General features: G+C 61.0%; 8 protein-coding genes across 8 annotated transcripts; all 8 read left to right on the top strand.

Annotated features, from left to right (window-relative positions):
- Positions 1 to 1,084: 1,084 nt before the first annotated feature.
- Positions 1,085 to 3,841, top strand: LINJ_02_0080 (conserved hypothetical protein; the record flags this gene model as incomplete). Its single annotated transcript, XM_001462668.1, has 1 exon — positions 1,085 to 3,841. The coding sequence occupies one exon, from the start codon at positions 1,085 to 1,087 to the stop codon at positions 3,839 to 3,841; it is 2,757 nt and encodes a 918-aa protein (XP_001462705.1).
- A 2,694-nt stretch (positions 3,842 to 6,535) lies between these two features.
- Positions 6,536 to 7,600, top strand: LINJ_02_0070 (conserved hypothetical protein; the record flags this gene model as incomplete). The annotated part of the gene is made up of 1 exon (XM_001462667.1): positions 6,536 to 7,600. One exon carries the CDS (start codon positions 6,536 to 6,538, stop codon positions 7,598 to 7,600), a length of 1,065 nt encoding a protein of 354 aa, XP_001462704.1.
- A 1,309-nt stretch (positions 7,601 to 8,909) lies between these two features.
- LINJ_02_0060 (conserved hypothetical protein) lies at positions 8,910 to 9,854 on the top strand (the record flags this gene model as incomplete). Its single annotated transcript, XM_001462666.1, has 1 exon — positions 8,910 to 9,854. One exon carries the CDS (start codon positions 8,910 to 8,912, stop codon positions 9,852 to 9,854), a length of 945 nt encoding a protein of 314 aa, XP_001462703.1.
- Positions 9,855 to 11,447: 1,593 nt separating this feature from the next.
- On the top strand, positions 11,448 to 14,429 carry LINJ_02_0050 (conserved hypothetical protein; the record flags this gene model as incomplete). The annotated part of the gene is made up of 1 exon (XM_001462665.1): positions 11,448 to 14,429. One exon carries the CDS (start codon positions 11,448 to 11,450, stop codon positions 14,427 to 14,429), a length of 2,982 nt encoding a protein of 993 aa, XP_001462702.1.
- A 2,082-nt stretch (positions 14,430 to 16,511) lies between these two features.
- LINJ_02_0040 (conserved hypothetical protein) lies at positions 16,512 to 17,705 on the top strand (the record flags this gene model as incomplete). Its single annotated transcript, XM_001462664.1, has 1 exon — positions 16,512 to 17,705. One exon carries the CDS (start codon positions 16,512 to 16,514, stop codon positions 17,703 to 17,705), a length of 1,194 nt encoding a protein of 397 aa, XP_001462701.1.
- A 616-nt stretch (positions 17,706 to 18,321) lies between these two features.
- On the top strand, positions 18,322 to 18,900 carry LINJ_02_0030 (conserved hypothetical protein; the record flags this gene model as incomplete). Its single annotated transcript, XM_001462663.1, has 1 exon — positions 18,322 to 18,900. One exon carries the CDS (start codon positions 18,322 to 18,324, stop codon positions 18,898 to 18,900), a length of 579 nt encoding a protein of 192 aa, XP_001462700.1.
- A 646-nt stretch (positions 18,901 to 19,546) lies between these two features.
- LINJ_02_0020 (putative cytochrome b-domain protein) lies at positions 19,547 to 20,203 on the top strand (the record flags this gene model as incomplete). Its single annotated transcript, XM_001462662.1, has 1 exon — positions 19,547 to 20,203. One exon carries the CDS (start codon positions 19,547 to 19,549, stop codon positions 20,201 to 20,203), a length of 657 nt encoding a protein of 218 aa, XP_001462699.1.
- A 5,008-nt stretch (positions 20,204 to 25,211) lies between these two features.
- Positions 25,212 to 27,071, top strand: LINJ_02_0010 (metallo-peptidase, Clan MG, Family M24; the record flags this gene model as incomplete). Its single annotated transcript, XM_001462661.2, has 1 exon — positions 25,212 to 27,071. The coding sequence occupies one exon, from the start codon at positions 25,212 to 25,214 to the stop codon at positions 27,069 to 27,071; it is 1,860 nt and encodes a 619-aa protein (XP_001462698.2).
- Between the last annotated feature and the right edge of the window lie 405 nt (positions 27,072 to 27,476).

The raw sequence follows: 27,476 nt of genomic DNA, 5'->3' as shown, positions 1-27,476 counted from the left end.
GCGCTTGCTGACGTGGCCACTTAGCACTTGCACCAACCCCCCTTTCCTGTTCGCTGTGCTGTGAAGGCCTGCTTAACCTCCCCTTTCGCTATTGCTCTCTGCCCTCCCTTTCTCTTCGCTCACGCCTTTCCGAATCCTTGTGTGCTTCCGCGCCCTCTGTCTGTGTCTGCCGCGTAGCGATCGCATGCATCACACTTGCAACACTGGGAGGCGAACGTGCTCTGACCTTTTCGCACATCCACATCCATACCGCAGGCCAGCACGGCCTCGACTTCTTCTGAGTCTCCCTTCATCCGTTTCTGGAGCACGCGCACACGAAACACCGAACCGCATCGGAGCGCTCGCTGCCCTTGAGGTTGCGCGCTGTAGTACCTTCTCCTGCTCTTCCGTCGGCCCAGCTAGCCGTCACACACGTAGACAGGGGGTGGTGCGCGGCGCCTTGCCGCTTCTCTGCAACCGTGAGGAAGGCGGAGGAGGCGTGACAACGAACGGCAACCATCAGAGGGCGCATAGAGAAGAGGGGGTGAGCGTGAGCGCGCAACAGGCAGACCACCTGTAGCGGTGTCGAAGACGCAGAGGCGCCCCGCGTGGGGAGCGAAGCTGGGCCCCATAGTTTGTGAAGAAAGGGCCGCATCTTCCGAGAACACTCGCTAGCACGTACAACGCACACCGGCGCATCGACCCATCGGACGTGTGCGGTCATGCAGTAAGGGGGAGGGGAGAGGCATCGCAGAGACAGAGTTGAAGTACACTGGAGTCCGATACGAACAGCACCGCACAACGAAGGACGGGACGTGTTGTGGCATCTGCAGAGGGGTGCTACCTTGCCAAGCCGCGCCCTTCTACTGCCCCCACCCCCCTCATGCTCGCTTTCGCCGACTTCCTGGTAATAGAGAAGGTGGGAAACTGGTAGATGAACCCTCTGGCCTTTGATGGTGACGGCGGTCTGCCGCGGCTGCAGCGACGTAGCTCATTCGGACAGAACGGCACATATGCTGGAAATGCAGCAGGGCACGTTGCCTACACAACGGCGCAGTTGCCAGAGCCACTCTCACCGCTCTCCAGCTGCGTAGAAGTGGAAGCAATGCATGTGATGGCGCACCGCATCCTGCAGCCTCGCTCCGATGGTGTCCGCTGCGCTGCGCGAGGATTCGTCGTGACAGGTGGCGGCGACGATGACACCGTGGACGTGAAGACGAGCAGTGCCTCCAGCTTGACCACCTCGCCGCAATGGCACCGCCACAACCCCTACCGTACGCTTTCTACCGCCACCTCCACCCCAGCCCACTCGCCCCGCGCGGATGACTCTGGAGGTCGTCTTACACTGCCGGGCAGCCTCGTCGGCAGCAGCGGCAACGGATCCGCACTGGCGTCGCAGCACCTAAACGTGGTTTTTCACCGGCACGCATCTCGCGGCACCGTGTCTGCCGCGTCCGGCAGCGAGGCCTCGTACCGCCCGCAGCAAGCATCATCGCACCCATCCGGGCACGCGCACTACACCCTTCTATCCCCGAAGACTTCTCAGCCACAAGAAGCGCTCTCGCGTACGTCTTCTGCCAGCCGCGCGAGCAGTCACTACAGCGGTGGCAACTGGCGCAACAGCAGCGCCGGCCTCCTGCCCGACGTGGACGTGGTGGAGGGCACCACCTCGAACTCTGGTGTGCTCCTCATGCACGACTACCAGTTCCGCCTCAACAGGTATGGTCGGAGCAGGGCGGCATCGTCGTCTGTAACGACGCCGCAATCGTACGCCACCGCCGATCATTTCTTTGAAGAGACAGGCGGCTTCGCCGTCGATGCCGACTACGGCACCGGCAGCGACAGCCGGCGGCGCTCCGCTGCCTCGCACAGCTCCCCGGGTGACGTGAACCATCGCCACCGGAGTGGCGGCGTTGAAGGCGGATACGGCGGCGGCGGCACCGCAGCCGCTCCAGCTCCTCTTCTTCTGTCCAGCCTTGGCCGCTGCGCGAGCGCGTCCTTTTCGGAAAGTAGTGTGTGTGACCAGGGCCCCACGGAGTCGATGGGCACCTCTGGCACCGCGCGGACGGACACGAACGGCGGGCAGACCGGGGCATCGACAGCGCAGAGGTCTCACAGACCCACAAAGCCACCCTCCGTGATTTCCTCGATTGAGGCGAGTCACCGGCCGCCGCAGGATTGGCCCAGTGCCGAGCCAAGTGACAGCGACAGTGTGCCCATCACACCGTTTCACGCGGACCCCACGTTGGCGCCGGCAGACCAGCCCGCCGCGGAGCAGCACAGCTATGCCTACCACCCTCAGCATCAGCGACATCAACCGCGACTCAAGCCGAGCACTGACGCTGCAGCTCTGCCGCCTGCCACTGGCTCGGCTGCAGCCCCGAGTTTCACCGTCACCCAGCTCACCGAGATGCTGGACGCGCACCGGGCACGTGCGCGCAGCGGTAGCGACGGCGGTGGCGGTGGTGACGGCGAGGAGGGAGACGAGGTTTGGTGCCCGGCAGGGTCACAGCTCTCCGTCTACGATTCTGACATGCGACAACACTACCGGATCAAGAGCGAGCAAGTTGCCATCACGCGTGGCGCCATTAAGTACGCCTCCCTGAACGAGCGCTACGGCAACCGCATGCGTTTTCGCTTTCAGCTGTGCAATCGCTATCTGCGCCACCGCTGCTCCAGCGCGGCGAAGTGCCCGTACATCCACAGCCTTGTCGTCTCCACGGCGACGCAGGTGCACATGAACGAAAACAGCATCACCACCTCTGGCGTGCGTCAGATGAACCGTGAGGAGCTTGCTGGGGGGCGCAACACGCTCGAGTATCCGACGATAGCCACAGGCATGATCTTTGCCGTGTACCCACCAAACCAGCTGAATAGCTCCCCGCAGCTCATACCGTCGGAGCTCATCCTGCAGACCGAGGGTGCCTTGCATATGTACCATGCGCTCAGTGGGGACGCGGCCGGTGGTGCGACCCACGGCACTCAGACCGCCATCGTGCGCCCGCGACACTGCGCGCACTTTCAGTTCAAGCGCATGTGCAACCTGGGCACCTCCTGCCACTTTATCCACTCGCTGATCCCGTTTGTGCAGCGGCTGGTTAACCAGCCACCGCTGCCGCTGAGTGTAGACTTGAGCGCCCTCACCAGCAGCGTTGCCGACGTCGTTCTCCCGGCTGCTGCGCTTGACGCGGTCGGCCCCGGCGGCAAGGAGGTGATGAGCGGAGGCAGTGGTGCACAGGTGGCGAACATAGCGGCGCCGCCACAGATGCAGGGCCAAGTCATCCCGCCTGTGTGCCCGCAGGCGGCGGAGACGGCGCAGGAGGAGACGCGTCTACCGCCGCCGCCGCCACCACCAGCGCTCCTCTCTGGGCCTGCCGTGGCGATGGCGCCATGTGACCGAGCGAACACCTCGAAGGGTGGAGATGGCAACGCCACTCAGGCAACTGCGTGGAGGGGGGCGAAAAACGTCAGCGGCGCCGCGTTATGCGGGGAAGGTGCACTGCTGTATCCGACGATGGCCTCCGTTGGCGCTGCGGAGGCCATGCACCAGCCAGCGGTGATAATGTCGCTTCCACACGGGATGCAGCAAGGCGCCACCGTAGGATTCTTCAACCATCGCGTCAACGCAGTGAAACAGCTTCCTGTACAGCGGCAACCACGACAGAAGCCGCTGCTTGTGGGAACGCCTTTAATGCTGGTACGGGAACCGCAGGCGCAACCACTTCCGCCCACGCAGCATCCTTTACTGCAGCGGTGGGGCTCAGCGGCGGCGGCGGTGGCGCCGCTTACCACTGGCACCGCCGTGCCGCTGCAGCACCCACCCACCGCCGCTGCGGTGCGTCGTGGGAACACACGGTGGTGATTTTCGGATTGCGGCAATCCCCTAGCCGGGGGCTGTAGATGGGCGCGAGGGACCTCGACAGCTTCGGCGTGTGCGTGTTGGGGGAGGGGGGCTGCGCAATGCACCCTCCCGTGCTCTTCTTTCCTTCTTCCTCGTTTTGGTTGCTTCTCACGTCGCACCTCCAGCCGCGAGCGATGCGTGCCGCGCATCTCTGTGCTGCCACGCTTCTCGCTCCGTTTCGACGTCGTTGCAGCGAAATCCCTTCCCTCTTTTCTATTCGCCCATATATATGTCTTTGTCTTTTCCCTTTCCGTACACCCTAGCACTCCTTCTCGCGCGTGTGTGTAGATGTAGCTTGTGTGCGCGTGTGTGCGTCTGCATACTGATGAGTGCACACTTGTGCTTTTGGTGTATATACATGTGTGTGTGTGTGTGTGTGTGTGTGTGTGTGTGTGTGCACTCGGCTGTGGGCCCGCGCGCGTCTCCTCACCACCCCCGACCTCCTGACCCCCTCGCCTCGTCAGTGTCAGTGATGTACTCTGTGGTGCTTGAAACGGCGGTTGTTTTGTTTCGCTCGCCACGTGCCTCGCTTTCTCTCTCCATCTCAGCGTTCCTCGCCGTTCTTCACCACACCACCCCCTCCCATCGCCGCGCGCTCTCACATGCTGATGGTGCCCTCCCCCTCTCCACACACACACTTTCTCCGTACACGCATTCCATGCGCCCGTCGCCTCAGCAGGCATGAGCATGGGAAACCCGCTCGTCGCGCACAGGTGTGTTTCGAGTGCATCCCAGTATGCCTACGTGCACGTGCGCGCGTGTGCCTCCTCGGCACTGCATCCTGCTTCTGCTCTCACGTACGCTCGACGGGGACCTCTTTGCATGTGGGAGAGATCACAGCAGTGTCAGCGGTGGGGGATTTTGTGGGCGCCAAACACCGCAGAGGGGAGGCGAGCGGGATGCGCGCACGTTCAGGTGACGGTGTCGGGTGAAGCGACGCCGCTGCGTCGGGCTACGCAGCGGCTCGCTTTGTTTGTTTGTGTGTCTCTCGACACACCCCGAAACCGACGATGCACGGAGGCAGCAGGGGCCAGCAGGATGCTGGGCCCGTCGAAGGCGAAAAAAAAAGCCGACGCAAATCTCAAAGGCACGCGCCAACTACACACCGACAGTTGCAAGCAAGGGCGCACGCACACACACACACACACACACTGTGCTGCTCCACCTCTTCAGCAGGCTGCGAGTGTACTGCTTCTATTCTTTTCATTCCGGTGGGCGGGTGCGGGGAGGGGGAGGGGTGGATTTTTGCCGTAAGGCGTGTGCCCACCGCTGCGTCGCACCACGGGATTCGGGGCCTCTGTGGGGGGAGGGCCGGAGGGGGAGTGGGGAGAGGGGTGAGTCGAGCGGCGTGTGGACCTCGTGTTGTGGTGCGGAGCAAAAACGGGCTCAACGTGCTTGAGCAACGAGTGCATGCAAAGTAGGTGACGAGATGATTTTTTTTTTCATAGTTTCACGTGTTTTCAAGATTTCCGCACCGCACTGCTTCGTATCGTTGCTCGACCCTTTTCGATGGGTGTTGTGTGCTGGCCACGTTGCTTGACTCCCGAATTCACGACGCGTCACTATCTCTGTATAATGCGCAGTTGTTTTGTGTCGGCCATGATGCGTGTGCCTGTGTCTGTGTGCGTGTGTGTGTGTGTGTGTGTGTGTGTGTGTGCGTTTCGCGCGGTGGCAGAGGCGCTCTCCGCATAGGTGAAGCCGCACTCCTCAGAAGCCGCCATGCTTCACCTTTCGCCCTCCTCTGCCGCTCCCTTGTTCTTTTTTCATGCATGTGTATACGCGTGAGCGCCTCTCTGGGCTCTGTACTGTGGCCACTGCCAAGGACTGCACTGCCTCTCCCCACCACCACTACCACCTCTGAAGGGGAGGGCGCCAGCCGTTATTGGCGAGCGGGCGCTACATGAAACGAGGCATCCATCACCAACGGTAAACGAAGCAAGAGGCGCTGACAAGTGCCGAAGGGGTGTGCGTGTGGTGCGCCGCTGTGCATTGTGGGCAGGGCGCCTTTCGGCGCATCGACTGTGTGCGCGTCCGCACATTCTTCAGCGAAGAATGTGAGATGCGAAACCGCCGGAGGCAAAGAGAAAAGCGGTGAGGCCGAAAGGGCAGGGAAGCAGATGGCGCGTGTGTCCTACGCCTCCCCCGATGGTCAGCGCGACCTCTCCCCCACGCGATGCGACGCTGTGGGTGACGTGCGATAGACGCCCTCTCCCGGCGTTTCCCTGCTGCCGCAACGGGCGCTTTGGTTCTCCATGCAGCCCCCCTCCCGTGAACGGTCGGAGTCGCGCCATGACACCCCTCCACTCATCTCTGCGTGTATGCCACCAGCTGTTGTGCTGCTCCTCGCCTCTGCAGGGAGCATGTGCATCAGCGCAGTGGCAAAGCCACAACGATTCAAGTCGTCTTCTCCGTTCTCTTCCCGACACCTTGTGACGCGCATGCTGTGCCCAGTCCGTACCCCGACACGACAGAGTCAGCCTCACTCGTTTCTGATTTTCATTCGTGTGTGTGTGCGTGTGTGTGTAGTAGAAAGCTGCGCAGAGGCACCAAGACAGCGTTGCGCCACCCACAGCAGTGGTTCAGGGTCCGGTGCCTTGGAGACTTCTGCTCTTCTATTTTTTTCTGTGCAGCACACCCTGTCCGTCCTTCGTGGCAATGCCGGCGAAAACCGGTGGGTTCCGCAAGCTGGCTGAGGAGAAGGCGCTGCTGTCGGACCTTAGCAAAATGTTCCACATAATCAAGGCCGACCACAAGGAGCAGCGGAACGGACGCGAGGCCGTTGCCGCGGCTGCCGCGGCCTCGACAGCAGCTGCAAACGCGGCAAGCGTAAAGGCCCCCAAGAAGACCAAGGCCGATACACGTCGAGGCTCGCGGCGACGCAGCCAACGCGGGGGGTCCGTCTGGATCGTGCTCAAGGGCGGCTTTAACCCGAAGAGTGTGCCCACTGCGATGCAGACGGAGCAGGTCGACACTCGTGCTAGTGGGCGAGCTCTGCTCTCGGAAAAGCGGCGTGCCGCAGCACTCAAGGAGGCCGAGGCGTATATCGAGAGTGCGTGGCAGCAGGTACAAGAGGCGGAGCTCCTCACCAAGGACGGCACACCGACGGAGGACGGTGACGCCTACCTCGCCGAGCAGTACGCCTTGGCGTCGCGGATGCTTTGCCCTCCTACAACTGGCGCTCATCTCCATCAGCTCGTCGTGAGCCACTGCAACAGCGGTTTGGACGATGTTGTCACCGGGGTGGCACATGGCCAACCCGAGTACACGCTGACCCGAAGCGAATGGGAGGATATCTGCACACGTGAGGCGGCCATTCTTTTCCGCTATTGCACAAGTGCCACGCCCTCCGGAACGGCGGAGGACTACTTCAAGGAGCAGCAACAGGCCCGTGAAAACCTCTACCACTTTGCTACGGCGGAGCCGATGACGAAGGCGGGCGATATTGTGCCCACCAAGTGCTTGGTGCGCATTCGTGACAGCCAGCGAGACAAGCACACGTGCATTCTGAGCACTGCCAAGTCTGTGAACTATTTTAAGTCCAACTTCGGACAGGTACTGCGGAAGGAGCTCAGCGCGTCGCGTCTGCCGCGCGGCGGTGCGGCTGATGAGGGGGAGGCGGCCACCAGCACGAATACTGGAAAAGGAAACCATCAAACGACGCCGCAGTCTGGTGTGGCTGCCAACAACTCAAACAACGGCAAAAAGAAGAGGAGGCGCTGAGCTGTGTGCAGATGCAGAGGCGGCCGTCGTTCCGTTTGGGAGGCCGCGCCTGCGCAGCTTTCACGATGGACCTGTGAGGTTGGCATTTAGGCCCCCAACCCACCTCTTTCCCCTCGCCAAGCGATGTCGCGGATTGGGCGCACTCTGCTGGTACATCTCTTTTCACTCCCCCTTTTCGCATGTGCATGTGTGTGTGTGTGTGTGAGGTCCCGGATAGCGAGCCTGACGGCTGGTCGGTGCGTTCGTCTTTGCTCCTCTCTTCCATCGGCGCGTTTCTTATTGGAAGAGGCGTCTTTAGTCGTTCTTGCCACGCGGGGGTGTCTGCAGGCGATGTAGCTCCAGCTGCCGGCTCATGCGGCCTGTTCTCTTCCATCCCCGACATACACACGCACACACACGCACGCCTCCTGTGTTCACTGATGTTGTACGGCCGCTGGGCCGCCTTGTCGTGCTGCTCCCTCATCTGTGGCAGCCGTGCTGCCCTGCGTTGTGTCTTCTGTTTTGACCGTCCGCGTGCGCTCGGCCAGCGGCGTAGCAGATCGCGGTTGTACGGAGTTTGTGTGTGGTGGTGGTGGGGGCGGCGCCCAATGAAGCGTATAGGCGTTTTGTGTTCTGTCTCTTCGCATGTTATTCTCGTTATATTGGTATTGGTAACTAACTCGTATGGCGGGTGAAAAACGGTGTTGGCGCCGGGCTGCCGCGGCACGGCGCGGCCGCCATTCGCGGGTCGGTGTAGGTGTGCATGGCGCCTATGCTTCGTTTTAATTGGTATTATTCTCTTCCAGCCGTGCCCCCCCCCCCTTCCCCACACACACCGGCTTGCCCGTTGCGGAGATGCGCACATTGGCGTGGGCACTCGTCGACTGACGAGTGCCCACCATTCGAAGACGAAAAGCGAAGAGAACTCGCACATATCGTGGGGGGCTCAGAGCCCCCCTCCCTGCCGTCATCCGCTGCCGTAGGGCGGTCGAGCGGGCCACGATGAAGCGCCAGCGCACCTTTCGCAGCGGCGGGACATCAGGGCAGACCAACAGCAAGTGGGGGCCCCAGCGATGGCGTATCCTCATGTCGTCTGACCTTCCCATCCCCCGCACACGCTCTCTCTCGCTATGATCCGCGTCGCCACCACGGCTTCTACAGTAGGCCCATTCTAATAAGCGGATCGGTGGGACGTGGGGCAGTGTACCCACCGTCGAGGCCCTGGCTTTCCTGAGCACTCTTCTGCCTTGTTGACAACCCTTCATCCGTGCTCTTCATGCCTCTCTCTCCACCTTCCTTCCTCCACGTACTCGGAGAACGCGTGGCAAGGATGCCGCCCCCATACGGACAGATGACCCTCCGGTTAGGGCACAGTGGCGCATGCGGCAGTGGCATGCTCCGGACGACTCGGAACGCTGTTTGCAGATGGCTGCCTCTCCAGCCGAGCTGGACAAGGCGGCCGCTAGCCACCTCATCTAGGATTTCGCTCGATTCCTCCCGATGCAAGGCCACCAGCGGCGGTGGCCTGTGGGGAACGCATCCACGGCACTCTCCTGTGCGCACATCTTTCGTGCCAAGTGATATATCATCTGCTGCTGCGCACAAAGCCAAGGACGCACAACTAGGTGAGTCTCCACAACGCTCGGACACCATGAGGGGTCCGGCTGATGCGCCCCCACCAACCAGCTTTACACTAGACCCACCCTTCACCCGTGTCACGGGTGAGGAGGAGCTCTCGCCTGGCCCTTGCGCTTACGTGTGCCGCCGCTGTCGTGCACTTGTTTTCCACAGTGACCGTTTTGCCGACACGAGTCGTGTAGGCTGGCACGCTAGCGGCTGGCCGACGTTCTTGGCCCCCTTAACACCGTCTGCTCTTCGGCTTAGTACGGTACTGCAGAGGTCTGTCATTGCGCGACTCAGCGACACACCACGCGACAGGCCCGTCAGCCACATCTCCGCCGGTCTCACTACGCCACAACGGACACTTGACATTGCTGTGCCGCCCAACAGCGTCGCTCAACGCGGGCTCGCTGTCGAAGGAGACCTTGTGCGTAAGCGAGGGAACACTATCAGCCTGCAAGAGACACGGACGTGGAGGGAGACGTGCCTGCGGGACGAGAACCATCGCGCTGATCCAGTTTTGGTGCTCGCTGTCTGCAGCGCCTGCGATACCCCCCTGTGCCACGTCACGCAGTCCGCTGCGTTAGGGACGCGGTATGTCTCCACCGCCGCGTGCATCATGGCTGAAGCAGAGGGTGCCACGCCGCGTGAGTGATGCCGCGCACTGTGTGTACAACGCCGCTGCCTGTGCGAGATACAGGCGGTGAGAGAGGTGGTATCCTTACATTCGTTGCTCAAGCACGTTTAGCCCGTTTTCGCTCCGCCCCACAACACGAGGTCCACACGCCGCTCGACTCACCCCCCCTCCCCGCACCCGACGCCGTCGGCGGAGCACCGCCTCCGCCCCCCAAAACGCTGCCCACACACATCCACCTAGCCGCTCCGCTGGGCGGCCTCACACCCGCTCCCCAATCATGCCGGCCACCACCCCTGGTGCATCCCGCCCCGCCCCATCGCGGGGGCTCAGGCACCCCGCACGAGTGGGCCGTGCGAGGGCCGTGGGTGTGGGCCGCGCTGGCGCGTTGCCCATCATATGGATGGCGCAAGCGTGTTCACCGCCGGCATCTGCTGCGATGGATCGCGTTATCCTCGCCACGTCGCAGGCACCGGGCCCCGTCATGACGAGAGGCGGTTCGGCATGGGCGTGGGATAGGAGGGGGTGGGGGAGTGCACCGGGCCCTGCGATACCGCGCCCTGAGGCGTATGTGTGTCTTGTCCTCGCCATGAGGTGAGGTACAACGGAAAAGGAAACAGGGGGAGTTCAGCAGGTTTTTCAAACCCTCAGTGCCGCGCATGAAGGCGAACGAGGCATCTGAGAGCTTGTGCGCGCCAACGAGGAGGCGGGAAGAGGCGAAAGGGCCTGCGCCAAAGTTGGGGACAGCGACAGGCGTCGTCAGCGCCAGCGGCTTTCGCCTGAGGTACATCTCCGCATCTCTTCCCCTACTCAGCAATTCGTGCTCGTGCTGCTTTACCGCTAGTGCAGGAGATCGCGGCGTGCGCAGGATGCGCGCAGTGCTTGGTAGTTTGTGGAGCGGTTGCCTGAAGGGGGTGGCCGTCCGCTGCGGATCACGTGAGTCTTGTTCGTCGGCTTTTCCACGGTGGCCCAACCGCGCCCTCCGCTCACGGATGCGTTTGATGCACTCTTTGATGTGCTTTCATGTCACGTCTCTCCCTCCCTCCTCGCGCTCGCACACATTTTTTTTTTCCTTCATCGGCTGTTGCGTGAGCGGGAGGACTCATGGCACTCAGTTGACGGTCGCCACCACCACGCCCACCTGTGCCTCTCTCTTTTTCTCTGTGTCGGCTGTGCCCCGCTCGCTTTACAGGGCGGTGCAGCGCTACCCGGAGGACATAACGGTAACAACAAGCGGGCTTGACGGAGGGGGATTCGCTGTGTGCGGAAAGCGGCAGCGCTGGCCTGCACAAACACACCGAAGGCATGCGCCGCTGCCTCTGCCTAACAGGCGCACCACTCCGCGCCCTAGACGTTGCCGCGGTGTTGTTGTGCAGTCTCTCCATCCCACATTGCACAGCATCTACCGCACCAACAGCCCAGCCACAGCCGCAGCGAGAAGCCGCGTGGAGGCATTTCATCGCTGCTTGTCGGCAACTAAACAAATCTTTTTATGAGCGGGGATCATCGGCCCAGCATGACGCTAGACCCACCATGAGCACAGCAACTGCAGGGCGAGTCTTCGCGTGTAGCGCGGCTCAGATTGATTTCGACGGCGACGAGGCACTGGCTTTGATGGCGCCGCCAATTGCGCGTCAGGCGTCTGCCGCCGCCTCCAGCGAAGCCCTGATGCGCGAGCTTGGCGTTTTCGAGCGGGCAGAGTACCAAACCGCTGCCAAAACCACAGACATCAAGGAAAGCCCAGGCGCCTCCACCGATAGCGACGATGCAGCGGTGGATTTTATATCGTGGATGGGGACTTCGTCGTGGGTGCTGCGCGTGTGCCAGACGGGTATCCGGGCGCAGGTGCCCAGCTTTGTGATTGTGCGGCACCTCTGGAGGCCGTTTAGCGCTGCGCAAGCGGTGACACGCACACGATCGGGCGCTTTAGAGGACGAGTCGGCTGACGAACCCTTGCGTGCACCAACAATGGAGTGGGCGGCGTCACTGCCCGCGTCGGTCCGTGAGCTTCTACTTTCCCACGAGCTGCAGCGGGTGCACCGTCGCCGCCGCTACATTAATCGCGGCGTTTGCGGAGACGTTGCCGTCTCCACGGAAGAGATCTCGCATGACACTGACAGGACACCTGTGTATGCTCTGAGCGAGATGTGGACGCAGACGGTGCAGGAATCCCGCGCGGTGGTGTTGTGTTGCTGTGCTCCGTGGCTGCTACACTACTCCATGCAAGCAAGCTCCGTCATGGAAAGCAGCGAGGGAGAGTCGTCACTTTCGCATGTCTTGTTCTCGCCGCTGGAGCGGCGGGTACTGGAGGCGGGCATGCGGCTGTGTGCGGTCTGCCAGGCGGAGGACGTGGCGCGGGCGCTGATGGCCGTTTTCATCCGTGGCGTGGACAGCGCCACCAGCGGTGCCTCTGGCCAGAGTAGGACCATCGATGCACTGACAGAGGAGGGGGCGTTCACGGCATGGTATGCTACCGAGGCTGGTACGCTGTACGAGAGCGCGATGATCTCTGCCGCCGCAGCGCGCACTCATGCAGGTCTCTTGGCGTCTTCTACCTACTTTCCAACTAGTGGCGGTTTTGCGTTGGCGTACTCGTATCTTATTCATCGAGGTCTTGCCATGGCGAGACTCGCCGCAGCGAGCGGCGAGGACAGGGACAACGAAGAGGTGCCTGCTTCGCCGCCATCTGCCAGAGGCAGTCACAGCTGGCTGTCGTCCTTCATGCAGCAACCGAGATGCGCAATGCGCCTGGTGTGCGCGCTCGCCGGCGCCGTTGACGCCAACGCCGACCATTTTGATGTTGTCTTGCAGCTGTACCTGCGCCTGGTGGAGGAGGCAGGCGCGGGGTATAACGCGGACAGCGTGGACGACACCCGTGTGGCCCTCTGCGCCGTCCTCAACGCACTTTCCCGTGTTCCACTCAAGACACAAACGTATCTGGACTTCCTCGAGGATGTTCACCGCCGCACTCTCGTTCACTCCACCATCGACGTCACAGAGCACCCGGACGTGCTCGCGAGCTGCCTGCGCGTGTGCAGCGCTGCGAGGGTGCCGAACCGCGCTGTGACGCTCTTCAACAAGCTATGCGAGCCTTCGTCACGTGCGATTGCTGCAGAGGAGCGCAACGTGGCGGCGGTGCTGCTCAGCACGCCTACTGCGGCGCTGGCCCTGCAGCGGCTCGTGAGCTACATGCACACGAAGCTCCCCGTCACGGCAGACACGGTGCACGCTGCTGCCGCGCATGCTTTGGTTGCGAGCACGGAGCTGGTGTGCTCCGCCTCATCGACTGTGTTTGCTTTCTTTGATCTTCTCGAGCTAAAGGTGGCCGCTCAACACCACGTCACAGGCCGCACCGCTGCCTACTATGCCAACCGTACGCTTTTCCTGCGCCTCTTGACATTGCTTGCAGGGGTGCACGAGCAGCGCTGTGGCGGTGGTGCTGTGCGCGAGGCGCTAGCCACACCAGCCGCAGCGGCGGTGTTTCGACAGTGGGTGGCGTCGGCGGTGGAGCATCAGCCGCGCGCCACTTCTTGGGCCAGCGCTCTGCCTCCCGTTATGGTCGGTGTTCTTCAAGAGCTTGCTCTTGAACTTCACAGAGCAGCTAGAGCCGACTCGCAGGTGGGCAGCGACTCCTTCCCTGCCGTGCCTGCGAGCTCCCTTCTAGCGGCCGTGGAAGAGGTGCTGCAGGCTGCTGTGGGGGACCTTCCAACGTCGGTTCGCCCCATCGGCTCTGTCGATGACGATGCTTCAAAGAACTGCTGCACGCTCTACTGCCTACCTGAATCTCTGCAGTGGCGGCAGGTGCAGGCCGACTGGCAGCTGGAGGAGCAGAAGCGGTTTCTGGAGGGCGTGTCTTCGCTGCTTCAGGCTCCCAACGCAGATGCCACGGCGGCGACGCCATGTCTCCGTTACCAAGACTGGGCGATGCTACGCGACCTGCAGTTGAGGTGCGCGAGGATGACTTCTCAAGAACACCTGGCCGATGCGTGGGCCAATGCCAGGCCGATGCGTGGGCCAAAGCAGCTGCAGCCCTCGGCCTCGACGTCAGCGTCGACATGCACTCCCGGAGGAGTCGCCGCTGACCGTGCCGCGCTCTGTGTGCTGACACCCTTGGCGGAGGTGGAGTGGTGGCTCATGCAAGATTCCGCCTCCCCATCATGCGCCCTGCGCATGAAGACGGCGTCCTTGTCGGAGACCCTCGGGGTGGCGGTGCCTCCTGCTGTCGGCTGCCCGGCACACACGTGGGCCAACGAGCAGGCAGCAGCACATGGCGGTGCACGGCAAAGACGCACGAGAGTCGTGAAGTACTGGCTGCAGCGCTGGGTCGACTCCGTTGAAGACAACCGTGCCTTGCCTTTGCACTCCGTCTTCCGAGTGAGTGTGGTACGGGTACTTCAACAGTCCGTCTCTGCCGCCTTCGTCGCAGAGGAGAAGGCAGACGCCGCGGAGCAGGACGCGGAGCTCGACACGCCCTCGGCGTCATCTGGTGAGCCGAGGAACGCCTCCTCGCCTGATGTGTTTTCCGGGAAAGCCAAGCGATCTGGTGTGGAGACGATGCTCGTCCGGGGCCCCTCCTCCGTCGTCTACAACACGTAGAAGGGGTCGCCAGAGAGACGTCCCGCAGCCTCTCCCTCCTTCTCCGCCCGCCCAAGAGTGTGCGGTGTGCATTCGTGGCAGCGACACCGGTGTTGGCAGAGTGCCGCTTGTCTGCCACACACACACACACACGTGTGCACCTTCATGGAGCCTGAAGGCGGCGCCGCGCTTCCGTGAAGAAGCGAAGACACGTTGCCAACATTGTGGCTCCCCTTCTTTGCGGCCTCTAACGGCATCCGTTGCCTCTCTCGCCTGTGCTGTGGGCGTGCGTAAGCTAACCACGTCTAATGGGAACTGCGAACGTTTTGAGATCCCGGAAACCGGTGAGACAGACTGAGCACACGAAGGCACTTCGCCCCGTCCGCTCAATACGCAGTTCCCCGGTGACCGTCACCCGCGGATGACGGTAGGTGTTGTTCTCACGAAATGGACTGCGGACTCGCCGGAGGTGGACCAGTACTGCCACTCTTGGTTTCAACCATGGTGGCAGCCTTCTGATCGAATCCCATTTTGCGGTATCAAGCCACCCTCCTCACCACCATGTCTTGCCAGCGTGCAACCTCCCACGTCCACCTCCTCCCCGAAGGTCATTATCGGCCTCGGGGCGTCTGCGCGATTCCCTCACCCTCCCACATCTGACTCTTGTCTTGTGTCGATCGTCCTCTTCGCGCACCACTTGCGCATACAGGTACGCGACACGCGACAGCGCATCGCATGCTCGAATCGAGCCGAGCAGCCAAGGTCCTAACAACCTCACCGCCCTCGGTCACTCGATCACTAGCGAGGCAACACCATCTACCAAGCCAGATGTAGCCTCTTCTCCTCTCACAGAAGTAGAGAGAGAGAGAGGATGCGCTGGTGGAGAACGACGACATGCAACGCCGCTTCCTCCGTTGCACCCGTGCTGATGTGTGATGTGTAGCGTCCCCGTTCAAACTATGCACCCCTCACCGTACTCTTCTTCTATTCTCACCTATGCACGCTCTCTGTCTCCTCGATGCTCCGTTGCTCCACGAGCTTATACACGCGTGCGATGATGCATCTGTGCAGTGCGTTGTCGCCATCTCCTCCCCGTGCCCTGGGGGAAGCCCTGAAGTCGCTCCGATGCATGGAGTGAAGCTATTCTCTCACGATTCTGTGAGCGTGCCGTCTGCTTCCGTGGAACGTATCTCGCCCATAGCGCTGTAAGGCATGCTGGCATCGGGACTTCATGGATGACGATCTGTGATTCTCATCGTTGTTGATTCTTTTTACCTTCCTTCGTACTCGCCATAGCGCATGCGCGCTCTCTTACAGCTTGCACATCTGCTCGGACGCGGGCCTTTCATCGCTGGTCGTTGCGGTCACCGTGTAGGCACGAAGCCGCAACCACTTTCTTCAAGATTTTTTTTATGTTGCGCTGAACTCATCTCCGCTCATGTGACAACGTGTCCATGCTCCCCCCCACCTCTCCCCTCCCCTCCCCTCCTCCGGTTTACTCCGTGAGACCGGCAATGCTTTTTGCGCGCTGGCTTTCGTGTTTGTGGTGCATCCTCTTCCCTTCACGTTCCCCCTGGCAGCGCGCGCGTGGTGTGGAGGCCGACTGTGCGCACTTTTCTCGCATTCCCTCGAACGAGCAGAATCAATATTACGTGCGCCTGCAACGCTGGCCAGCAGCTACGCCTGCCCGTCTTTGTAACGATACTTTTCATCGAGCTTCTGTTCATATCGTAGTAGCCCTGCGGGTGCGTGCTGCCTATGGAAGAACCCATTCACGGGCTCCGTGGTACCTTCTCCTGGCCACAGGCCGCCACTGCCAGTTAGCCGTGTATCCTTGCCCATGGGTCTCCTGCCGCGTGAGCGAGAGCGTGTATGCCCACCCCTCCCGCACTGGCAGAGAGGCAGACGACTGTCTCGCTAGAGCCTGAGCTCTCACCTCGCCGTTCTTTGTCTTCGTGCGTGGCACCACGTTTGCGGTATCCGCGCTTGGGGAGTACAGGCTTGCTGCATCACTGCCTCATTTCACACACACACACCCACACCCACACCCACACCCACATACACACCTACACAGACGCAAGCAAAACACAACACACGGAATTCATGCTGAAGAAGGTGCTGAAGATCAAAGGTGTTGAGAGCCGCACGGCACTCGTCGAGTTTGCCGTCAACAAGCGCGTCAAGTACCTCGAGTACTTGAAGGAGCTGCACAGCGAGGAGGGGACGCTGTGGATGAATACTGTGCACCTCGATCTTCATGAGATAGGCAAATACTTTAACATCGCCGATGCCTGCCTCCCGACCGATCGAGACGGCGTCAGCAAAGAGGGGCTCATTCAGCTGCCTGCTGAGAAGCCAGTGGCAGTTGCGACAAGTGCGACAGGGGCGCTGGCGTCTTCGAGCAGCAGTGCCTCGGCCGAGCCTGGTGCGACGGGGGCCGACTTCATCAACGTCTCCATCGCCAACGCCCCAGCGGCGATTCGGCAGCGCAGCAGCTCGGCGGCGGACTGGGCGCGGTACTACCTTCCCTGCTACGCCGCGCTTGCCATTTCGCTCTCTGAGATACTTGTCATCCCTATTGGCGGGGAGGAGTTTGTGGAGTGCTTTTACGGGCTGCTGCTGGAGCTAGAGGTTGCGTACGCAAGCGGGGCCGCCTCGAAGGCGCTGGCCCAGCGCAACCTCCGGCAGTTCCGCCAGCACGTGTCGCCAGGTCTCAAGTCACTCTTGCAGACATCGACGGACGCAGAGACACTTGATGCGACGCCGGCGTTTCCGGTGGTGACCACATCATCCGACCTCGACGCGCAGATCAAGTATCTTTTTCTGAACCAGCGACACCTCGAGTACATGGCAGCTTCTCCGTCATATGACGCTGTTATTCCTGCACTGTGCTCCGTCCTCATGCTCGCCTACCGCAAACTCTGCGACTATGAGCTGATGAGAGAGGACGAGTGCGTGCGCCGCATCCTCTCCATCGACAAGCGACTTGAGCGACTCTTCTTCGCCCACGTGAGCCATGAGGTGGGCAAAATAGCAAAACAGAAACTTCTGCGCGAGGCGTACATCCTCTCTACCGGCGCCTTGTTTGCGGACCTCGTCGATGCATCGGGACGCAGTGGCGCCAGCGGTGCTTCTGGCATCGATGGCGGAGCGGACTTTGTTGCGGACTTGCTCATCCAGCAGCAGCAGCGCCGTGGGTCGTCGAGTCCGACAACCGCTGAGAAGAAAGGGTTCGACTCCTCTGACGATGACGAGAACGATGGAACCGTCTGGTTTGGCCCGGAAGAGGACAGGTGAGGAATTTGTTCGTGCGGTGATGGAACCTCTACTGCCTGCAAAGACATCGCCTCGTGTCTGCGCGCGCGTGAAGCTGCTTTTCAGATTGCGCGCACATGCACGAGTGAGTTTCTCGTATCGGTAATGTGCCTGTTGTGGGTACGCTTCCCATCTCTCCTCTGTCGTATACCGAGAGACGCAAGTGGAGAAAGCAGCAGGCAACGTATGCCTTCATTTCTCTGACTTTCTGCTTCCCCCGGCGCTAGCGGTGGCGGCGGCAACTCACGGCATATTGTGTTCCTGTTGCGAGCGCAAGAATAGCCCTTGGGGCCAATGCGTTCGGATCGGTGTGGATCACGTGAACAACCATATCCTTGCCCTCTATCCCATCCCCCTCCCCCACCTTGCCGCGTGACTTCTCTTTTCTTGTGCCTTTTCATTGCGCACCCAGAACCGCTTTCCATCCACTGTTGCTGTTCCTGCAGCCCACAAGCGCCTGCGCCGGTGAACACGCATCGCTTTTCCATTCCTAACCACCCCTGTCCCCCCCCCCTTTGTGCGTACGTGCACTGTCTCGTTCTCTGCCTCGTGGGTGTGCGCATTTTTCATTTTCCTTCGTACGCCTTCAGCCTGCCCGATGCCGGCCCCGAGCACTGCTGCCGTGCGGGTGCCCTTTTACTACAAGGCTAGCGAGGGCAACGCGGCGGCCGAGGCGCGCGCAGATCGCGTCAGCGCACCTGAAGACGCCGTGTTTATCACAAACGTCTTTATCGAAGTGATCGCCTTCGGGACCCGGTTTTTCTGGGTCCACATCTCGGAGAGCCCCACTAATCAGAGCGTGCCCCAACTTGGGGCCTGCAGCGTCGCTGTTGGACTTCAGCTCAGCGGGGACGGCGGCCGCGTCAGCATCTCCTCATCGCAGTTGATGGAGTTCGAGGCGGCGCGCCAGCAGGACATGCCCGCTGGAACGAACGGCAGCGTGCAATCTACCTTCTCGACGAGCCTCGGCCAGCGACTAGTGCGCGGCATCGCAAAGCAAGTAGGTGCCCAGACGACCGTGTACGTGAACTGTGCCATCGACGGAGAGAGGTGTCTTCCGCTGCTGGGCACGGATGGTGGAAGCGGCTTTGACATGACGTTTCAGTTCGGTGCGCTCGTGTACGAGGAGTCGTACCGGCTGATTGCCCAGCGGTGCGTGTGCGCGTGTGGGGTGTAAACGCGCTGCGTGAAGAGGCAACGAAAACGAAGGGCCTCGCCATGGGAGGAAACCTTTCTTGACACGCCCACACACACGCACACGTGAGTTTCTGCGTTGCACTCGCGCGCGAAGGACCCCACAGCCTCTTTAAGCCTTTTCGCTATCCGGTGTTGAACCTAACGTGTTGCTTCGCCAGACAGGCGAGGCTCGCTCGCTCTCTCTCTCTCTCTCACAGAGCGAGCGAGCAGTCCGCCACCCTTCACGTCTTCCGTTGTTTGCTTGGAGGCATCCTTTACCCTTGCATCTGCGCTCTTGGGGAAGACATCGATGCTGCACACCTACCCCCACTCTATTGTTTCGCACCTCTGTACCGTCTCCGTTCCGCACCTTCCGCGACTGCTGCCCCCCCCCCCACTCCGCCTGCCTGCCCACCTCAGCTCACGGAACGCACTTTCCCTTATTTCGTGCATTCGTTGCCTTGCACAGCGAAACACCGAGCGGTGACACCCCCATCCCCCTCTATCCCTTTCTCTCCACAGGCACGCACGCCAGTAGCCATAAAGCCGCATATGCAGTTTCCCACACCCAGTGATTCGCCTTCCTCGCTTGTTATTCTTTCCATACGTTGTACCCGGCACATTGGCGGAGCCGTTGAGTAGCGCCGATGCCGACAGTCTACACCAGGGATCAGGTGGCGGAGCACAACAGCAAGGAGAGTGGCTGGCTCATCATCAATAACGGCGTGTACGATGTGAGCGATTTCTACGACGACCACCCTGGAGGTCGCGACATTCTTCTCGCTCACATTGGCACCGATGCCACGGAGGGCTTCGAGGCGGTAAACCACAGCAGAGGAGCCGTGCGCAGGCTAGAGAAGCTCAAGGTTGGCGAGCTGCCCGAAAACGAGCGTCGCCGCTACATCACCCTGGAGCAGGTCGCTGCCAAAAAGTCGGCTGCCGGCGCGTGGCTCGTCATCCATAACAAAGTGTACGATGTCACCCCGTTTCTGGACCTGCATCCCGGCGGCCGCGACATCTTGCTCTACAGCGCCGGCGGTGACGCGACGCAGGCCTTCACGGACAACGGGCACAGCGACACGGCCTATCAAATGATGGGCAAATACGTCGTTGGCGATCTGGAGCCGAGTGAGCGCAAGACGCTCGTCAACCGAAAGGCCACAGGCGCGAAACAGGCAGCTACGACGCAGATGCTTCACGTGAAGAACGAGAACGCATCCCTCCTTCTCCACATTCAGGAGCAGCTGAGGCTGCTCATGGCTCTGGCACTATTCGTCATCGCGGGCGTCTTCCTTCTCAGCTAGAGTGATAACGAAAGGCGGAAGTGCAACGCTGCCCCAGCCACCGGGTGCGCTCGTGCGCACCCCTGAGGCGGTCTGTGAGAGAAGCCGACTGTAGTGCGGCTGCCCAATACTCGGCTGTACACAAACACGCGAAGGGCGGAAGGCATGCAAGCAGCGTGGGTGCGAGAGGAATGGAGGGTGTGAGGGGACTGCGACGAAAGAAAAGATGCGGAGAAGGCCGATAAACAGCAGCAACTCAAAGTAGGCGCCTTTTCATGTCTGCGCGCGTGGCGGTGTCCGGCGGTCCTCATTCTCCTGCACGTGGTCTCTCCCTTGCCCGGTGCTCGCTGGCCACATGAGTCTCCAGCATTTTGTTTGCTTTATTTCTTTGTTGTCTCTCGTTCCGCCCGTCGACCCCCCTTTTTTAGCCCGACCTGCGGCGTTCTCTCGTCATCGTCGCCATCGTCGTCTCTCTTCGAGTGTGTGTGTACTGCTGTCTCTGTGTCCGTCTGTGTTGCTCTCACTTTCGCATCGCAGCTCCGCGCGTCCCCTCCCGCCGCGCTTTCATGCTTTGCTCTCGTTGAGGTGAAGCGCTGGACACACGCCTTACGGCAAAAATCCGCCCCTCCCCCCCCTCCCCGCACCGGACGCCGTCGGCGGAGCACCGCCTCCGCCCCCAAAACGCTGCCCACACACATCCACCTAGCCGCTCCGCTGGGCGGCCTCACACCCGCTCCCCAATCATGCCGGCCACCACCCCTGGCGCATCCCGCCCCGCCCCATCGCGGGGGCTCAGGCACCCCGCACGAGTGGGCCGTGCGAGGGCCGCGGGTGTGGGCCGCGCTGGCGCGTTGCCCATCATATGGATGGCGCAAGCGTGTTCACCGCCGGCATCTGCTGCGATGGATCGCGTTATCCTCGCCACGTCGCAGGCACCGGGCCCCGTCATGACGAGAGGCGGTTCGGCATGGGCGTGGGATAGGAGGGGGTGGGGGAGTGCACCGGGCCCTGCGATACCGCGCCCTGAGGCGTATGTGTGTCCTCCGCACCCCCCCGGTTATGAAGGACGAAGAATAAAGGAGGAGAAGAGGTGCCTCAAGCTCTTCTCCCCCCCTCTCCCCCAAAGCAAACGAAGCGAGCAGGCCGGGGCGGACACACCGTATTCCGTCTGTGAGGAGCAGCGGTGCTCAGCAGGGATGCAGCAGCGGGCTTCTTCGTCACGCTCAGGCTGTGCGTGCGGATGCCTGTGCTGCTGCGCTATCTTGGTTTCTCAGCTGAGGCAATGCCGCCAACATCACTGCATCCCGCGCATGCTAAAGGCACGGGACGTGGAAGCGGCTCGGCAAAGTCTCCGTGTGCGGGGAAGAATGGAGTGATGAGCACGGCATGCGTACGTGTGTGTCTGTGTGCGTTGAGCTCTCTGTCTGAGAACGTCAGTGAGGATACCGTCCGAGAGACCGCGTGGGCAGACGCTTGCCTTTCTTGTGTGCCGGCGGCGAGCCATGTCTGATTGTGCATGGTGCCTTCCAGCTCACTCCCACATGTGCGCTCCCGAAACATGAGAAGGACACGTTGAAAGCGGTGCGCTTCCGCGCCTCTGTCCGTGGATAGGTGCGTGTACGTGTTTTCTACCGAATCGCACTTTGCTGCTGATGCTTTCGTGTGTCTCGCGCTGCCAGCGCAACACATGCGCGCTAACCCAACGGACATCAAGCGTTCTTGTATACGCTTCACCACGCTCCTTCTTTCCCCTTGCCCTCTCTCTCCGCGTGCGGGCGCATGCTTCCGCCCCGGCCACTTTCTCTTTTCTCTTAACCCCACCGCTGTCAAAGTCTCGCGCGCTCGGTCATGTGCTCCTCGCCTTGGTGCTCGCTGCCGCCGCGATCATCTGCACTAGCAGCGCGCTCTATCCTTCTGGATCTGCAGGCCTACAGCAGGGTAGGTACGCTCGCATGAGCTGCAACAACTGCTAGCACCGCAGTTGATCAAGCTACGCCCTGATTACTTACCTCCTCGCTGCCGTTCGTGCGGCGCACTGAGGGTTCGCCCTCTGGGGAATGACGGCTACACGCTCTCCTCCTCGAACAAGAGCAGCAGTAGCACTACCTCCATTGTGGCCAAGGGTACGCGCACGTCGAGCACGGAGAAGGAATGCAAGGCGATGCACTGCACGGGCTGCATCGCCAGTCTGTGCGCGACGTGTGAGGATGGTTCCTACATCGTCGATGGTACTCGCACCCCATGCAAGACCGAGAACTGCGCGTACTGCAAGTGTACCGGACATTGCCTCACATGTGAGCAGGGGTGCAGAGTCAGCCAACCGACCAACATGAACTGCGGCATCCATCTCAGTAAGAACGGCGAGCGCGTTAGCGGATTCAGCTTCAGGAGACCGGCAGCACTGGCGCCGCCGCTCTTGTGCTTGCTGTCGCTGCTGATTTGCGACGCGCCCGTCATTCAGCTTCAAGGGAAGCCTCACCGTAGAGCTTTTTTTCTTTGGCTTTGTTGTGAGTGCTCAGAAGGCGTTCTGGCGTATCCTCCTCAACCCGACATGCCTCCTCGACTACGCCTATGCATGCGTGTGCGTCGCGGGTGCACATCTCATTCTCTTTGCGAATCCCGCGTTGCATCTCCTCCCAACCCGTAACTGCAGGGGGAGGGCTTGTCTTTGTCGATCTGTTCTTACTCGTGAACGCATGCAGGCGCGCTCAATACCTGCGGGCGACTAAATCGCGACTGAAGCGATTCTGCCTCGCCTCTCTCGCGCTCTCTCACGCGATTCGCGCCTCTTCCACCCCCTCCCAGAGTGCACATCTGCACACGCACTCATGCGCCGCGCCCGCCGCCGTCTTTCTGACGAGAGGTGTTGGAGAGCGAGGTAGCGCTGCTGCTCTGCCTTCTTATTCTCCTTAAAAGGGCAGTCGACCATCGAAACAATGGCCGACAGCCATCAATACACGGGGCGCTAGCGAACCTCAATGCTTCCCAACATAGTCCGTGGAGCGGCTCATCTTCTGCACACTCGAGGCGAGCAGCTCACCGGTGCGGCGTTGTGTCGCGACAAGCCTACGGCGCTGCACGTACAGGGGGGGGCAGAGGCGCTTTTCTCGTCTTTATTTTTCTGTCTTCAAGCCCGCCGCCACGGAGCCTTGTGCCTCTCTTCTGCTTGGTGTTGGTGTCGCCGTTGATGGAAACGCCAAAACGATGCGCACACCACTTGACCAGCATGACTCATGTGCTTAGCTTATCCGTTTCACTGCCATGTGTGTACCTGGTGACTCAGAGGAGAGCATAGGGGCGAGTGAGCTTACGCTCATGGCCACACACCTTGCCGCCCAAGCACGGACTTCATTGCGGCTTCCACGGCGTCACGGAGTGCGTCTCCGGCGTCACCTCACGCGCTCTCGTTTCTTTTCTGTTTGTGTTGTTCTGCCTTTGGTGTGTGTGCGCGGGTCTCTTTACTTCCGCAAAGTGGGCGTGTTGGACACCTGCAACATCTGCCTGCTCGCCAGACCAGCAAGCCCGGCTCCCGAAAGAATGGCCACAGGCGTCACGAGAGTGTCTGAGAAGTCGTCTGATGGCGCTCCGCTGCAAGGCCGTCGGGCCACAACGGTAACCCACGTTGCATCCGTCGACTTTTCCATCCTTTGACGTTTTTTTTTTGTGGAGCTGCGTGGCGCCGCCGGCTTGCTTCTAGTGCTTCTGGGGCGGCAAGCTAGTGCTGGTGCCGTGGTTCTGCGAAGCCTGGGAATGCTCTCCCTTCTGTTCTTCGGCCTCTTCCGCTCCCTGAAGTGGGGGTCGTGCACGCCGCACCTCGTCGCTTAGTCGAGAGTTAGACGAGATGCCACAGCCGGCGGGTCTTTCGTGTGCGTTTCTCCGCCTTTCTGACACCATCTTTTTCAAGACAGCGCACCTCTGCTTTCGTGTCGATCCTTACTTCTCTTTTCTCCGATTTTTGCTATGTGCCCTGCTTCACTGAAGAGCATACACGCAAGCACTATCAAAGCCGCGCCACACTCCCGAATGGGGGAGAACGATGATATGCCACAGGAGGCGAACGGCAGAGCCTCTGCTGGCCCGGCGCTCGGCCCCCCTCCCCTCTACTACACACTTCTATGTGTATATACACATCTCTTCTTGGCCCCTTCTCCCCGCACCGTGAAAGGAAAGTCGTTACGCCGTCGCGCACGCCTCCTTGTTCTTTCCCGTCCTTCCGCATGCCTCAAGCCGGAGCTCTGGAGTGGCACAACGAGTTCTGCAGTGAAGCCTTCCGGGCCGCCTATTCTTCGTTGTGGAGCCGCAGCGTGCTCGATGACGAGAGAGATAACTTTGTGGAGCGGGCGTTCCACTTCTCTCACGCGAAAGGCGATGATGCTACTCACAACGAGATGCACGAGTTCCAGCTGCTGCGCATGAGCCCGGCTCCGACGCGCAGGAGTACGTCGAGATGTTCAACACTTTCCACTCTCAGTCGGTCTACTGATGGTGCATAATATAGGAAACACGAGAGCGCATCACAGTCGTGGGCATCCAGCGCTGCCGTGGCGGTGCCCCCTCCCTCCACCTGCGTTTTCTCCACACCCGGTCACATAGGAAAAGACCGAAGCGAAGAGGTGCGTGACTTTGCTTGCCAGCATGCCTTCCGAACTATCCTCCTCTGCCAAACATTTTCTTTCTGTCAAGACTTTGCGTGCAAGTGAGAGATCGAAGCGGTAGTCCTTCACTCACTTAACCTTATCCTTCCCCTGTGACAGTCCCGCAGTGTTGTGTGTGTGGTGTTTTACCGCCCTCCTACGTTCCCCACCCTCTAAGCACTTTTCGATCCACGCACTACTGCCCGGTGTCCCCCCTCCCCCCCACTTTCCTGCACCTGGTAAGAGACTCGACAGGCACGTTCCTAAGAGCGACGATTTGTCACCCTCTGCGCGCTCGATTCGAGACTCCACGCGTCTTTATTCACTTCTAGGCGAGAGCAACACACCAGTGCCGCGTCTTCCAAACACGCACAATCACAGCCCCTCGACATTCTATGATAATGAAGGCTTCTGGCGCTGCCGTGCTGCACGCGGTGCGTGAGAAGATGCAGGAGGCCACCGTGGCCGCACTCATCGTCCCCAGCAGCGACGCGCACAACAGCGAGTACGTGGCGACGCACCTGCAGGCTCGCGCATTCATCTCTCACTTCCACGGCAGCGCCGGCACCGCCCTCATCACGATGGAGAAGGCGCTCCTGTGGACAGACGGACGCTACTGGTTGGCCGCGGAGGAGGAGAAGTACCCCGAGTTTGATCTCATGAAGCAAGGCAAGCCAGAGGTCCCGTCGCTCGAGGAGTGGATTGCCGTCAATCTCGGCTCCAAAGCAGTTGTTGGCATGAACCCGTACGTCGCCACGGTGGCGGAGTGGGAACGGCTGAGCAAGCGGATCAATCTGCGTCCGGTGGCAAACATCGTTCAGGACATGATGCCACCGGAGAAGAACGTGCAAAGAATGTACGTGCGTCCCGTTGAGTTCTGCGGTGCCACCTGCCAGGAGCGGCGCGCCGCGATTCTCGCAGAGCTGGAGAAGGAGGACTGCGACCTGATCATTCTCTCCGCACTGGATGAGATCGCGTGGCTCACGAATCTGCGCGGCGGCGACGTGGATTACAACCCCGTCTTCTACGCGTACGCTGTGATTGACAAGCACTACGAAAACGTGCGCCTCTACGTGAACCCGGACAAGGTGACAGACGCAGTGCATCAGGCGTGCGAGGATCACATCGACTTCTACCCGTACGAGCAGTTCGAGGCGGATCTCAAGCAGCTACCACAGGGTCGCAAGGCCCTCGTCGACGAGCGCCAGACGAGCGAGGCCGTCTTTCGCATCTTGAAGGATGTCGGCACCGAGACGGTGCGTGTCGTTTGCGGCCCGGCGCAGAAGTTGAAGGGGGTCAAGAATGAGGTCGAGCTCCAGGGCTTCCGCGACTGCCACGTACGCGACGGTGCCGCGCTGACGCGCTACCTTGCCTGGCTGCACGACCAGGTCGCGAACAAGGGTGCGACGGACCTGAACGAGTACGACGCGGCCACGAAGCTCGAGGAGTTCCGCGCGCAGGGGGAACACTTTGTGCAGCTCAGTTTTGGCTCCATCTCGTCCATTGGCCCTAACGGGGCGATGTGCCACTACAGCCCCGCCGAGACGGGCTCTGCCACCATTCGCAAGGACCAGCTGTACTTAATCGACAGCGGTGCGCACTACTGGGACGGTACCACCGATGTGACGCGCACCATCTGCTTCACAGCGCCGAGTGATGAGCAGCGCGAGGCCTACACGCTTGTCCTCAAAGGGCATATTGCACTCAACAGCATTGTTTTTCCCAAGGGCACAAGCGGTGCCCGTCTCGACACCCTGGCGCGTATGGCGCTCTGGGGCGTGGGACTGGACTACGCCCACGGCACCGGGCATGGCGTGGGATCCTTCCTCAACGTGCACGAGGGCCCCCACGGAATCGGCATTCGTCCAGTTGCCACGGGGGCGAACATGGAGCTGCACTCCATCGTGTCGAACGAGCCTGGCTACTACAAGGACGGGCACTACGGCATCCGCATTGAGAACCTCGAGGAGGTGGTCGAGTGTCGGACCAAGTACAGCGCAACCGGCTTCTACACCATGTCGCACCTCACGATGGCGCCTCTGTGCCGCGACCTCATCGACGTGAGCCTCCTCACAGAGACGGAGCGCGCCTGGGTAGACCGATACCACGCCAAGGTGGTGGCGAGCATCATGCCGCACCTGCAAAAGGCAGGCGACCAGAACGCCATCGAGTACCTCAAATACCACACGCAACCTCTCTGTGCGGTGAATGAGGCGTACACCCTGCTCAGCCCAGACGGGAAAGGTGCTAAGTGAATCGTTGCCTCGCCGGGCAGGAAGGCGGTGGTGGTGATGAGAGCTCAGCGGCAGTTGCTGCGCTGCTTTCGCGCGTCACGGTTTTCTCTTCCGTTGCGCCAAGGCTTATTTCGTTGCTTCGCTTACGGTTCTGCCACCCGCACAGGGGCAGCGGGACGGGAGGTGGCGACGGTGGGAGAGAGCACCCCCGTCTGCCGCTCACGTTAATGCGGAGTAGTCTTGTTGCAGGTGCCCCGTACCTTGTGCCCGCAGAGTCCGCTGGACTCGGCGTTCACATAGCCACTCCTTTTTTCCTGGCCTGATATTCCTCTGTGTGAGAAACGAGTAACATACGTGCAAAAAAGGTGAAACACGGACGGCAGCGAGTTGCTCCGCATCCGCGCGTGCTCCTTTCTCTATCATGAG

This window comes from Leishmania infantum, chromosome 2 (genome assembly GCF_000002875.2).
Source record: "Leishmania infantum JPCM5 genome chromosome 2".
Taxonomy (NCBI): domain Eukaryota; phylum Euglenozoa; class Kinetoplastea; order Trypanosomatida; family Trypanosomatidae; genus Leishmania; species Leishmania infantum.
Note: the sequence above shows the minus strand (reverse complement) of the source record. Positions and strands in the feature narration are given on the sequence as shown.